Source organism: Penicillium lagena, assembly GCF_028827675.1.
Source record: "Penicillium lagena strain IBT 129212 chromosome Unknown utg000001l_segment0_segment0, whole genome shotgun sequence".
Lineage (NCBI taxonomy): Eukaryota > Fungi > Ascomycota > Eurotiomycetes > Eurotiales > Aspergillaceae > Penicillium > Penicillium lagena.
Genome location: NW_026623222.1, coordinates 5767579 through 5781027, shown reverse-complemented (window position 1 = coordinate 5781027; position 13449 = coordinate 5767579). Strand labels below are relative to the sequence as shown.

The 13449-nt window shown below is 51.7% G+C and overlaps 6 protein-coding genes across 6 annotated transcripts; 1 reads left to right on the top strand and 5 right to left on the bottom strand.

Moving 5' to 3' along the window:
- Positions 1-416: 416 nt before the first annotated feature.
- Positions 417-1175, bottom strand: N7510_002545 (sugar O-acetyltransferase; the record flags this gene model as incomplete). Its single annotated transcript, XM_056974472.1, has 3 exons — positions 417-720; positions 767-1009; positions 1072-1175. The coding sequence occupies 3 exons, from the start codon at positions 1173-1175 to the stop codon at positions 417-419; spliced, it is 651 nt and encodes a 216-aa protein (XP_056839589.1).
- A 603-nt stretch (positions 1176-1778) lies between these two features.
- Positions 1779-4006, bottom strand: N7510_002544 (uncharacterized protein; the record flags this gene model as incomplete). Its single annotated transcript, XM_056974471.1, has 5 exons — positions 1779-2307; positions 2361-2690; positions 2745-3112; positions 3162-3711; positions 3768-4006. 5 exons carry the CDS (start codon positions 4004-4006, stop codon positions 1779-1781), a joined length of 2016 nt encoding a protein of 671 aa, XP_056839588.1.
- Positions 4007-4772: 766 nt separating this feature from the next.
- On the bottom strand, positions 4773-9195 carry N7510_002543 (DNA-directed RNA polymerase III core subunit RPO31; the record flags this gene model as incomplete). Its single annotated transcript, XM_056974470.1, has 2 exons — positions 4773-9027; positions 9101-9195. The coding sequence occupies 2 exons, from the start codon at positions 9193-9195 to the stop codon at positions 4773-4775; spliced, it is 4350 nt and encodes a 1449-aa protein (XP_056839587.1).
- N7510_002542 (uncharacterized protein) lies at positions 9182-9418 on the bottom strand (the record flags this gene model as incomplete). The annotated part of the gene is made up of 1 exon (XM_056974469.1): positions 9182-9418. One exon carries the CDS (start codon positions 9416-9418, stop codon positions 9182-9184), a length of 237 nt encoding a protein of 78 aa, XP_056839586.1.
- Positions 9419-9556: 138 nt separating this feature from the next.
- N7510_002541 (GTPase GUF1) lies at positions 9557-11840 on the bottom strand (the record flags this gene model as incomplete). The annotated part of the gene is made up of 3 exons (XM_056974468.1): positions 9557-10820; positions 10871-11714; positions 11759-11840. 3 exons carry the CDS (start codon positions 11838-11840, stop codon positions 9557-9559), a joined length of 2190 nt encoding a protein of 729 aa, XP_056839585.1.
- N7510_002540 (spindle checkpoint protein MAD2) lies at positions 11772-12824 on the top strand (the record flags this gene model as incomplete). The annotated part of the gene is made up of 8 exons (XM_056974467.1): positions 11772-11829; positions 11883-11908; positions 11962-11987; positions 12036-12074; positions 12122-12150; positions 12203-12348; positions 12402-12475; positions 12530-12824. 8 exons carry the CDS (start codon positions 11772-11774, stop codon positions 12822-12824), a joined length of 693 nt encoding a protein of 230 aa, XP_056839584.1.
- Positions 12825-13449: the final 625 nt, after the last annotated feature.

Genomic DNA, 13449 nt, shown 5'->3' with positions numbered 1-13449 from the left:
GTCTTCATGACGTCCACCGGACTACAAACTGTTATGGCAACCAGGCTAGCGAGGACCGACGCCAGAAGCTTTGTGCGCTTATCGTCTTTCAAGGAGGCCCACTGGACTAGCATGGTCTTAAATCTATCATATGACGCTAATTGCGACGTAGTCATCAGTGCTGCTCTGGCAGAGTTCGGCCACCATGCCCGAGAGAAACATTGCTAGCCTTCCTCCTTTTGCATCCGAATCCAGGCATCGAAAAGTTCTTGTACCCGCGACGGGAGGAAATTGGAAGCCAAGAATCACAATGTAAGTCGAGAACATGTATAAGGAACAACAAAACTACGATATTCACACCAGTTTCTACCATGATTGATGACCCCCCTCTAACATTCAACGATAATAACACTAAAAGCTGGCAAACTGTCTCTCTACTAAAGTCTTCGCAATACCTTCGCAGGCACACCGCCAGCCAGACACCCAGCCTCAATATCCTGCGTGACCACAGCACCAGCTGCAATGGTAGTGCCTGCTCCAATACGCACTCCGTCTAGTATGGTAGCTCGTGCGCCGATCCAGCAGTCCGCCTCAATGGTGATCGGGCGAGCAAAAGACGTACCACTCGCTTCTTGTCGGTCCTTCGCCGCAGTCTTGTGAGTCCCCGTGCAAATACACACGCCCGGCCCAATAAGGACGCGGTCGCCAATGCGGATGAGGGCGTTGTCATAAAGTGACACTCTGTTTCTTATCAGTCAACGAAGCTAACATCATGCAGTAAGCTCACTCGCGATTGATATAAACCCCGTCTCCAATGAATACATTGCAGCCCCAGCCGACGAAAAAGGGCGGTTCAATATTAGCTCCCTCTCCTAATTGACCAAGCATAGACTTGGCTACAGCCATCCGCCGTTGCTTTAACGATGTAAGCGTGCTGTTTTCGGGGATTGCCAGATTATTGAAATCATTTAACTTCTTCAGGGTTCCCAGTTTATATTCCTGCATTTCCGGAGAGTTGTACGTAGAAAAGCTGCAGAATGAACCTGTCAATCTTAAAATCACAACCCCTTGCAGGAACTTCAACAGACAGACTTCAACCCACTAATCATCTTCTCGTATTCATCACACCAAGGCACGGGAACATGGCTCTTCTGGAGTTCCGAAATCACACTTGGATCTTTTGCTGATGATGCCATATTTCTTGAGTTACATAAGAGCGGGGAAGAGAATGAGATCACGAACGCAGGTTGTCATGAGAAACCTGAGTGCCCATTATCGGCAACTTGCATGTCAGAGTGCAGGACATTAACTGAATTAGGAATAGCTCGCTCGAAGGGAGAAGAGAGTAGTCCTAGCCGATTGGAAACAGAGAGTGACGAGTTTATTTATTGGGTTCTGCTCCTAGTATACACAGATAATATGTGCCTTCAAAAAGAAACGTGTTTTCGTGATATGTTTTCGTGATATGTTTTCGTGATATGTTTTCGTGATATGTTTTCGGCTTTGATTTATATACCAGTGCACCTAGTCAGTTCTTCGTATCCGATTTCTGCAAAATGAAGTTGCACGCTCGTAGCAGAGTATGCGAAAGCCCGAACTCGCTCCCTCTATAGCCTACTTGCCCCCGTTGTTCCTAGGCCCTTACTAAAACAAAGCCCTTCATATAAACTCGCCCCAAGCGACGTGGGGTAAAACACTTGTCTTAATAAAACAATTCGTTTCTAATGCTGCTTTGCAACCTCAACCTGAAACAAAAGCCAGACCCATACATAGATACACAGGAAATGTGAACATAACATTCACAGCCGGAAAAGATCGGGACTAATCCCAGCCAAATGGCAAGCACCTTCATACATCCTCTGCAGTACCGACCGCATCTTCTCCAAGTCAATCGAGTCCCTGGACCAGTACTTGAGCGTACGGATCGACAACCGGATCAACGCCGGCCAGTTCGTCGGAACACGGAGGCCCCAGTCACGCGCATAACGAGCACTCGTAAGATGGCAGAGCACGGCTGCAAGGATCTGAAGCGCGCACCCGAAAGTGCCTCGCATGACGTTCCATACCCATTCGTGTCGGAAGTTATACCAGTAGTTGGGGATCAGCTCGGCGCAGTTATCGATGGCGCGCTGGGCTACTTGAAACAGTTGCAGCAATACTGGGTTATTGCCTGGTGTAAACCCTGGCATCGACTGGTAGTGCACGGCCAGATAGATTACAGGTCGATAGATCCGCTCCAAGCCCATGCTATAGCGGCCACGCAGGAGGAACTCCAAGTCCTCATTCGCGGAATTTGGAGATGGCTGTCCGATTGGAACCATTTTGAACCTGGTCCTTCCATTAGTAGATATTATAACGAAGGAAGTGACAAAGTTCTATACCATGAGTCGACTACGGTTTGAGCCTCGGCACATTGCCCTAAAACATGTTGGATATCTTTAGTCCAGCTGTGTTCACCATGCCGCCACAAGTCACAGATGATAGCGTTCACGGTCCGACGGTTGCAGATCGACGCGATGTAAAACATCCAGCCTTTTTCCTCCTCGGTTCCATTGAGTTGGGTCTCGGGTGTTGAAAATGAGGAGTGATCATCATCCATATTGTCTGGCGATCCGGTTGCTGATGGTGTTTTCGGGTATCTTGGAAACGGATTCAAGTACCGAATGCTATACAGCCCAGTGCTCCATAGAGGCAGTTCACACTGCGTCTCACTTTTTGAGAGGTATCAGCAACACTCGCCATCAATAATAATCAAAGTATCTTACTGTTCAGCCTGAATACATGCCCAGTATAAACGCGATTCAAGATTGTGATAGTCCGTATTTGCCATCCATTGTTCTCTGTTGAAAGACCGTAACCGTACTTCCAATCTGCAGGAAGCTTGCTGGAAACAAAACCACGCCTGCAGAGGGCGCATGACATGTCTCTCGTATGATCCAGCGAGAAGAAAGCATTGGATGTCCGTCGGGGACGTCTGCAAGGAGCCCAAACGCCTCTTGGCAGCATTGAACCACTTTTCTGCAAGCTCAAGCCTCACCGTCGAGGGTGGCGGCGGGATTCCGTCCAGATCGTCGGGAATACCTGTCAATGGCTTAAATTGGCAAGTGCAATAAGCCAAGGCGCACGCTAGCAGCTTTACAACTGATCAGCCACCAGACTATAAATAAAGTCGGAAAACATACCACTTGACACGAGGGTCCATCCCACCCAATGCCCTGTTCGGCCACTTCGCCAGCATAGTGCATGAGCTTTTCAGCGTCGAGGATTGGGTTGCGTCGGTGGTTTAACATTAGGTATTGTTGGCATAGAGGGATGATATCATCTTGGATAACGCCTACTCTGGACGAATGATTATCCAGCGGCGGCTGGTTATCCAGAGAATCAAGTAAGAAAGATCGGACATGTCTCTCTGACTCGGTGGTAACCTTATTGAAGATGGGCCAGCGCAACATGTACTCCGGCGCATTAGCCGTATAATGGAGCAGGGGATCATGATCCAATCCCCTCTCCTCCTCGATCCCGGTACTACTACCACCTTGGATATTGCTCCCCGAGAGTGGATCGGTCAGGGGGCTGGCATTCTGCAGAGACATATCAAGTAGGGAGTCTTTGAGAGAGCGGTTCGACAAAATGGTTGACCCGTTGCTCCCCTCCTGCTTGATATCCTCCAGCAGGGCGGTGATGTGGCCAAGGCGCTGAAGAATCTCATGGTTGGACGAGTCGAAGCCGGTCCTGTCAAGCTATATCTCAGCGGCCGTTTTTAATCTGATGAAATGATCACAACTTACTGGGGCGGTCGCGGCGAGGTCTCGGGGTAGAGGCACTGTGTTCCCTGCATGGCACAGTAGCTACAGACCGGGCGGACATTGTCGCAGCGCGTCTTGCGATTCCGACAAGTCTGGCAGGCTGTAGGGGCCCGTGTACGGCTTTCACGCCTCTTCGACAAGGTCTGTTCCACGTGATCCATCTCGACTTGAGCATAGAAACCACTGTTTCTGGGCAGCGACGATGCAGCGTCGGGGAGCATCGGGGACGTGGGGATGGGAGAAGCGAGGAAACAAATCCATCCTATGGGTATTGAGGCGTACTTAGGGGGTTCGAATTACCTGCGGAGAAAGGCCGAGTCCTACCCCTGGTCTGGGAGACAAAGAAATACGAGGCTATTCCCATACTGGGCCGCTTTCGTCCAGTGCTGACGGCTGTGGCGAGAGGAGAACAAAGAAAACGACGACCAGGCGATGCCACGACCAGGGCTAGTCCTGCGAACACTCATGACCGAACCTGAGGATACAGCGTGCTTATTGGAAGGATCCTCCCTGGGTTCGCCATCCTGGCAACTGTGCGAGTCCCCGAACCCCGCCGTAGGGCTTCGGGGACATCAGCATGCCTCTGTCCATTCGGGTTTGGTGCAGCGCCTCAGCTGGGGAGGCGAATCGGATTACAAGTTGAAATCCACTCGGCCTGTCGCCATTTCTATCCGGAGCTCTGAGATGGGGGAGGGGGGAGGGAGTGTTGCTGCTGAAGTAGTGTAGGCTCACCCAACCAACTTGGCTGTCGTCGCCGCCAGGAATAATAAATAATCGAACAACGTCATTCATGCCCTGCACTAAATAGAGAACAGGAGGGAAAGTATCTGTCCATATCGCCGTGCATCGCTAATGCGCACGAAAAAAGCCACCGAGTGTCCAAAGTACATGTACATGCGAAGCCCCCAGCATTTTCACTCGGGCAGACACAAAAATCAGACTCCAACGCCAGTGAAAAATGCACTCAAGACATCATATCAACTACCATCACTGAACCTTTCTCTTGCCTCTCTTCGCAGTGGGCGCCTCACACAGTTCAGTCCAAGCATCTTCAAATACAGTCTTCCGGGGCCCAATCTGGCCCTCGTAGAAGTTCAGCTTCCGCACGACTTCCATAGCGCCCGTGCCCAATCCCACCGTCTTGCCCATGATGATACATTCAGACACACCCTCGATCAAATCAGTGCGACCTGCACCACCGGCGTCGAAGAGGTGGTCGGCCGTCTTCTCGAAGGAAGCCAACTGAAGCACCGAGTCACGCATCTTGGCCAAACCGAACCGAGTAATTCCCAGAACTTCGCCCTTATATGTCATCACGTCTGCCAGAAGTTGCATGTGCCGGGGGTCGATGTCCATGTCCTTCATGACCTCGCTGATTTCCTTGATAATCGTAGTCCGCGCAGCCTCAATACCGAGCACGTCGCGCGCTTCCATAACATTGTTGGTTGTGGTGTGCAGACCGTTCACACCGGGGGTGGTCATGCACGCCCGAAGTCCGTAGCCCTCCACCAGCAGCGTGTGCTGGGTTGAGGTCTCGTCGGTGCGAATGATAGCACGGTTGGCATCCGGGTGGCCCCAGACCTGGATGTTGGGCAGGAGACGTCTCAGGTGCTTCAGTCGCAAGAAGGGATCGACGCTCGTAGCTGCAATCTCTGTCTTTGACAGGGATGACTTGCTGGATGGATCCATATCGACGTAGATCATGATTTTGTTGTCGGCATACGAGAACTTGAGATCATCAGCCTTGAATCGCTTGTGATTCTTGATAGCTGCAAGGATCTGGCTCGTCTTGAGCTCGAGTTGCAACGCATCAATGGTAGTCTGGTTGATCCTAACGGTAAGGAATGCCTGGCCGTCTGGAGTCCAATCATCGGAAAGCTTGGAGATGATGTCACGCAGATACGTCTTCTCGATTCGTCCCTTGGTGATGCGGGCAGCGTGGATGCTAGCCTTGTTGTCCAGTTCACAGGAAATGACAGGAGTACTGATCGTCTTCGAGGCGTTGATGATTTCCTTGATACGAGGAACGCCCTGAGTGATACTCATACCAGCGACACCAGCAAAGTGGAAGGTTTTCAGCGTCATTTGCGTTCCTGGTTCACCAATGGACTGTGCGCCGACAGCGCCAACAGCGTGGCCAGGCTCGACCTGGGCTCTCTTGTATTTCAATAGACATGCCGTGATAAATGCCCGCAAGGTCGTCTCCGTCAGCTTGCCTGTGTGATCTAAGCCCTTCCGGCTTCTCTTGTCGGAGGGGTCGATATCTCCACCACGAGAGATCAACTTTTCGGCTTTGGTTTGGACATATTGTTCAATCGAGTCAAGGAAGTCACGGGCACTCTCAAATTGATCGATACCGTGGTCGCTTCGGTCCGCATAGTCAAGATCTTTGCCCAGTAAGTCTTTGCGGAACAACTTTGCTCGTTCCGTTGAGAGCATTTCCTCGCAAACATCCATGATTTCAGATGGCAACAAGCTGCGCTCATCATTGTTGTACGTAGTAGACTCGGAATGGATGAAAGTTCGGTCAAAGTGGACAGGCTTGGCTTTGCCTTCCATATCCACGGGGTCCAGTTTATCATCACCGTATTGGAATTGCACAATGGCAGCCGAGGAATTCCGGACGGTGTCATCGTATCGAGTAGATAGATCTTCCAGGGATTTCATCAGTCGACGAGACATGTAACCGGTCTCAGCAGTCTTGACAGCTGTATCAACCAGACCTTCACGACCAGACATGGCGTGGAAAATGAACTCGGTGGGCTCAAGGCCCGAGAAGAAACTGTTCCGCACAAATCCCTTTGAAGGAGGCTGGCGCGCGTTCTTCGGGAAATGGGGCAGGGTCCGATCTTGGAAGCCATCCTGCACACGTTGTCCACCAATAATTTGTTGACCGACAAGCGCAACCATCTGGGACACGTTGATACTGGAACCCTTCGATCCAGAAGTGGCCATGATCAAAGGCGAGTTGTACTTGCTGAGCTGTTCAATACACTCATCACCGGCTTGCTGACGAACCTTGCTGAGAATACCGGAGATTTGGTTCTCCATGGTCTGCAGTTCATCACAGCCAGGGTATTTTTCGAGAGTGTTGGATTTGTATTTGGCGATGACCTCGTCACACTGAGCATACGCGGTCTCGACAAGGTCGTTCTTCGACTTTGTAAGCTTCTCACTGGGGTACACGTCTCCGATACCGATCGAGAAACCGATGTTGGTGAACCACCGCGCCGACAATTTCGAAAGCCGGTTCATACCCTCCGCAGCGGCGGCAGGGCCGAAATCTCTCAGCATGATGTAAAACACGTTGTCCTTCTTTCCAGAACCAATCGTGGATTTATCCATAACGCCGCACATGACCTCCGAGTTACGGATGACCAGCCAAGCATCGTTGGGGTCCAAGTCCTTCGGCCGGCCATCCTTGGGTTGTTTGAACTCACGACAAGCCGCATCCAGGTTCACAAGAACAGGGTCATCCTTGTTTGGATGCATAAGGACATTGAAAACCTGTTTGCCAGTCCAGAGCATCTGTGGCTTGAGAACCGACGGCGGCGGGAGGTCAAATCGAGTTCCCGGGCCCAGCATATAAAGGCAAATCTGCGCGAAAGAGGCGCGATCAAAAAAGTTGTCTTTGCTGCTGAGCAAGTAAGCGGCACTGATGAAATCCTGAATGGCAGAAATTATAGGTTCGCCGTTCTTCGGGGTCGCCAAGTTGTTCTTCACGCCCATCAGTTCCATCGCCTCAGCTCTAGCCTCCTCCGTTTGGGGGACGTGCAAATTCATCTCATCTCCGTCGAAATCGGCGTTGTAAGGATTGCAGACACATTCATTCAGGCGGAATGTTCGGTGCGGTCGAACTTTAGCAAAGTGAGAGAGAATACTAAGTTTGTGGAGAGAGGGCTGGCGATTGAAGAGTACAATATCCCCGTCTTCAATATGACGCTCGACCACATCTCCCTCTTGCAGCTCGTCGGCCATGTATTTGAGGTTGCCGAATTTCAAGTAGGTCTTGTAGGCGGAACCTTTCTTGACGATGTAGTTCGCACCAGGCCATTTCCTCATGCCATTACACACACGCTGTTGCAGCTTTGCCTTGTTGTACCGGGTCACGGTCTCTGGGTAGGTCATGTTCTTTGCCACCAGTTCAGGGACGGCAACCTCGTCCACACGCAGGTTCGGGTCGGGCGAAATCACCGTACGACCAGAGAAGTCAACACGTTTTCCCGAAAGGTTACCACGGAATCGACCTTGCTTTCCCTTCAGCCGCTGAACAAATCCTCGAATGGGCTTTCCCAGGTCAGCTTTGTTGAGACCCGGCACATCACTGTTGATGTAGACTGCAATCTGGAGCTGCATGTAGTCCCAGCATTCCATGATGGTCTGTACCGGCACGCCCTTCAGCAAAGCGTTTTTGAGGTTGAGGTTGCTCTGGACGATATCACCTAACTTTGCAGTCAAGTCGTCCTCCGTCGATGCGGAATCCTGGCCCACGGAAGGCCGAATACACACGGGTGGGGCAGGGATGAACTGCCAGAGGAACATCTCCGGTCGTGCCTCTTGTGGATTCAGGCCCAAAAGCTCACAATCCGTGTCTGAAACCCGCTTGAACAGCTTCAGGACACGCAAAGGGTTCATGTCATCCTGTGCCTTCTTGTAGTGTTTCTCTACCTCGCCATTTGATCTTCTCACTTCCTCAAAGGACGCATCGAAAACGACCTTGCTGGGAGGCGGGTGCTTCTTGGCCGAGGTCGAGGCATTGTAGGCGCGGAATTTGTCGTGGGTGATTTTGAGCGCGCTAGAGCCAGTCTTTTTCACCACACCGTTCTCCGTGCCGCAAATCCCACAGTGTCGGGTCTTCCTGCATCGCTCGTTGATCCGTTTGGCGATTTGCATCCGCCGCAAGTTATCCAATCCCGGTCGGCGCATTTCCCGAAGGAAGGCTCGGCGCTCCGCCTCTGGGAGTAGGATGTGCGAACATTCTTTGCAGATTTCTTGCAAGATTCCGATGACGCGCTTGAAGTAACCAACATGGAAAGCAGGAAGAACCAGCCTGACATGGCCAAAGTGGCCGTTACAAATGTGCAGCCCACCTCCGCAAGTCTGACAGGTTCCGGTTTTGTTCGAAATTCCCATGCGCGCGTCCAAAGGACCATGCGCTACGACCGTTCGGTCATTTTCAAGGTCGAAGAACTTGCGATCCGAGACTTCGACCACGGCTTGTCCGACGATATCATCGTTTGTCCTGGAGTGCGGCTCATTAGCGACCAATTCTGCGGTGACCACAGAAGGTGTCATCGCAGGGCAGATAAACATACAGAACACCGAATTTCAACTCCTTGATCACTTTAGGGACACGGTCGATGACCTGGGCCTTGCCCAGGTCGACTTGCGCTCCTTCAGGAGGCTGCATTGCCGGCGTCAGGAACGGGGCATGGCAGGGCGAGCTGGTATGACTCGATTGGCACGGGCGAGGTCAGCCGCAACCAGTCGTTACACTCGGTGGGGGATGAGATAAAGTTGCTGAGGATAGTAGATAGGGGGTTGGAGAAATAGAAAGAAAGCCCAGACAGGTGAGCGAGAGGAGCAGGGAAGAGGTAGAGGAGGTTGGCGAAGAAGAGAAGAAGCAAAGACATTGGCGGGGTTGGCCACGAACTTTTTTCTGCCGGCAAAGTGTTCACCGCTCTCGCGAAGTATGAATAGACCGACTGTGGTTGTGGTTGTGTACAATTATTCACCTATTTAGGGTTTTTTTCATAATACAGGTAGTTCCTTCACTTGGACAGGAACTTTTGGAAGGCTTTATGCTCAATCACCACATTGCCAACGGCCCTCAGTCTCTTGCGGCCCTCCTTCTGTTTCTCCAGGAGCTTCCGGCGACGGCTAACATCACTGGCATGCAACTTGGCCAACACGTCTTTGCGGTATGGCTTGATAGTCTCGCGAGCGATAATCTTCTTGCCAACGGCAGCCTGAATGACAATCTCAAACAGCTGTCGATCGACATGCTCCTTGAACTTGGTCACCCACTGCCTTCCCAGGCGGTTGACCTGACTCATGTGCATGATTCGCGAGACGGCATCCACAGGCTCCTTGTTGACCAGCAGCTGGAGCTTGACGATGTTGCCTGCTCGCCAGGCGGACTCCTCGTAGTCCAAAGTGGCATAGCCCTTGGTCGACCCTTTCAATTTCCCGAAAAAATCGTCCACGAGATGCGCCAGAGGCAGCTCATATTTGAGGATGACCTGAGTCGCCGTGAAGTATTCGAGGCTGACTTGCTCACCCCGGTTGGCCTCACATAGCTCAATCGCCTTGCCCAAGTATTCTTCTGGGAAGGTCAAGGTGGCAAGGACGTAGGGTTCTTGGATCTCGGCGACCTTGAGACGAACGCTATCGTCGTCGGGAAACTTTGCCGGGTTCGTGATAATCTCCTCGGTGCCATCTTTCCATACCACATTGACTGGGACTGAAGGAGGTGTGATTATAATACTGGCGCCATGCTCTTGGCGCAGCCGATCTTCGAAGACCGAGCAGTGAAGGGTACCCAAGAACCCCATCCGGAACCCAGCTCCCAAAGCTTCAGATGATTCCTTTTGCACCGTGATACTCCGGTCATTCAGACAAAGGTGGTTAACGCTGTCTTCCAAATGCTCAAAAAGGTCGGCATTCACGGGATATACGGCCACGAAGACCATCGACTTGGGCTCCTCGAACCCGGGCAAAGGCTCTACGGCCTTTTCTGAACCAACTCGAGTGTATGTATCGCCGACCTTGGCTTCCTTGCTCCGCTTCATACCCGGATTGAAATAAATGTATCCGACTTGGCCCGCACGCAAAACAGTTTGTGCTGTCTCGGTAGGATACATGATCCCCACTTCGCCGACATAGTATTTGATGCCCGTTGCAAATGATACAAGCTGTTGGCCAGCACGGACCTCGCCATCGAACACGCGCACCAGAAGGATCACGCCTTTGTACGAATCGTACCAGGAATCAACGAGAAGCATGCGGAGCGGTTTTTCGCGATCACCAACTGGTCTATGCAAAGATTAATATCAGATCAACGGATTGAACGAAGTCCCACATACGCTGGAATTTTGTCCACAACGGTGGGCAGTAAAGCTTGCACATTCAATCCAGTCTTAGCCGAGACTAGAACCGCGTTGTCGGTTTCAAGCTCAAAAGAGCTCTTCATCTGCTGCAGAGCCCGCTCTGGATCGGCGGACGGCAAGTCCACCTTGTTGATCACGGGGATCAGCTCAAGGCCCTGCGCGAACGCCAAATAGAAATTCGCGACTGTTTGCGCCTGGATACCCTGGCTAGCATCAACTAACAGCAAGGCCCCGCCACAACTGGCATAGCTTCGCGAGACCTCGGCGCGAAAGTCCACATGGCCGGGTGTATCCACCAAATGCAATAGATAGTCCTCGCTATTGTGGTTGTAGATCATCGTACACGTCTGCGCCTTAACGGTGATTCCGCGTTCTCGCTCGACGTCGAGTTTATCCAAGACTTGTTTGTTCATGCCGGGCTGAATGGTCCCCGTGAGTTCGAGTAACCGGTCGGAGAGGGTACTCTTGCCATGGTCGACATGCGCGACGATGCAGAAATTGCGGTAGCGCTCAATTGGAATTGCAGAAATGCGCCGCTCGAGATCTATGTCTGGTGTCCGTACCGCGGATTGCGCGGCATTCCAAGATGCCGAGCTGGTGAAAACCCGGGCTGAATGGCGATTAAAGATCGAGAGATCAGTTGGCAGCCTGAGGAGACTCGCGGCCGGATTTGGCGCTGCGCTCAGCCATCGGGCCAACTGCAGACATCCTCGCATCGGGATCCGTGTGGCACGGGAGCGTGTGAGTGCAAGAGACCAAAGTCGTGTCCGGGCCCTTTGCGGAGAAAACCCGTGGGCGGTGAGGGCGATTGCTGCGGCGACTATCGGCATAAACAAAGCTCCCTTTTCCCCTCGACACTCTCACCATAACCCCAATCATGCCGGAAACAAAGGATTCCAAGGACAAGTCCAAGGTGCACAAGTTGTCGCTGAAAGGTAGTGTTCATTGACTGTGATTGGCGGAACGCAACTGACACAAACATTTCCAGGGTCGGCCAAGCTTGTGGCCGAGTTTGTAAGTCTCCCTTCTTCCTAGCAGTCTGTGAGACTCTACTGACCATGGTCTAGTTTGAATATTCCATCAATTCCATTCTGTGAGTGGTCTCGATTGCTTACATAGCAGCAGGAGCTCATGTGTCCAGCTTCCAACGAGGTGTTTACCCTCCGGAGGATTTCACAACGTAAGTCGCTCTAAGACCGTATAGCATCAGATGCTGATTAGCTTTAGTGTCAAAAAATATGGCCTCAATATGCTCGGTGTGTCGCTCACGTCCTACCCCTCTAGCATACCGAACCTGACCCCAGATAGTGTCCGCGGACGACCAAGTGAAAGCCTACATCAAGAAGATCATGTCGCAATTGAACAAGTGGATGATTGGCGGGAAGATCTCTAAGCTGGTGGTTGTCATCACGAGCAAGGAGACCGGAGAAAATGTGGAACGGTGGCAGTTCGACGTATGTTGATGTCCAATGCATGAGATGTGCCGGTCTAATAAGACGTTCTCCAGGTCGATATATTCAGCAAGTCATCCAAGAGCAAGAGTTCGCGGAAGTCAGCCGACAAGGAGAATGCCTCACCCGGGTAAGTTACCTGAACTGATCATTGAAATATCCAGACTAATCTCCCTATCAACAGAGACGCTGACCCCGAAGCCTCCGAGGCTCCGATTGAAAAGACCGAGAAGGAAATCCAGGAAGAAATCCAAGCCATCTTCCGCCAGATCACAGCGTCGGTCACTTTTCTCCCCGTTCTGGATGGAGACTGCACCTTCAACGTGCTGGTATACGCGGATGCAGACTCCGATGTGCCCGTGGAATGGGGAGACAGCGACGCCAAAGAGATCAAGAACGCCGAGAAAGTTCAGCTTCGCAGCTTCAGCACGAACAACCACCGCGTGGGCACTCTGGTCAGCTACCGGCTGGCCGATTGAGGGCTGATCCAGAAAACCGAAGGGGATGGTGGGCTCATCATTACAAATCGGCGTTTGGCAGGGGAAAGGATGGACTTTTTGGTACTGTGTATTGTAGCAACAGCTCAGCATAGCGACGCTCACAGCATCTGTGTATGTCTGTCTGTGTATAATGAAAACGATTACGACTCCAAACTAAACCAAGGCAATTCCTCCATCTTAGAAAACCATTCCTGTTTATCCCAGCAGATCAACTCGAGCACAACATCCTCCAGTCCATCAAAAGACACCTTTTCCATACCCGGATACCAACCGCGCTTCCTCCTCTTCGCAGACAATTCCGGCCCAACGCCACATGGATCAGATCTCCATAGTCCAATCCCACTCTTCATTTCCCCTCGGACAAGAGATTCCACTGGCGTCACTTCTTCCGGTGGATTGATGCCAATCACCGCAACGCGAGCATTATTTCGTTCTGATTTCTCCTCTACCGTAGATGTTGATGGTATGGGCAATAATCCCAGTGCAGGAAAATGACATTCCATGAATCGGGCCCTCTTGAACTCGTGCGTCACCACAGTGATTCTGCGAGGGTAGATACCTGTATACTGTCGAAATTGAAGAAGCGAGAAGAGAACATTCTGAT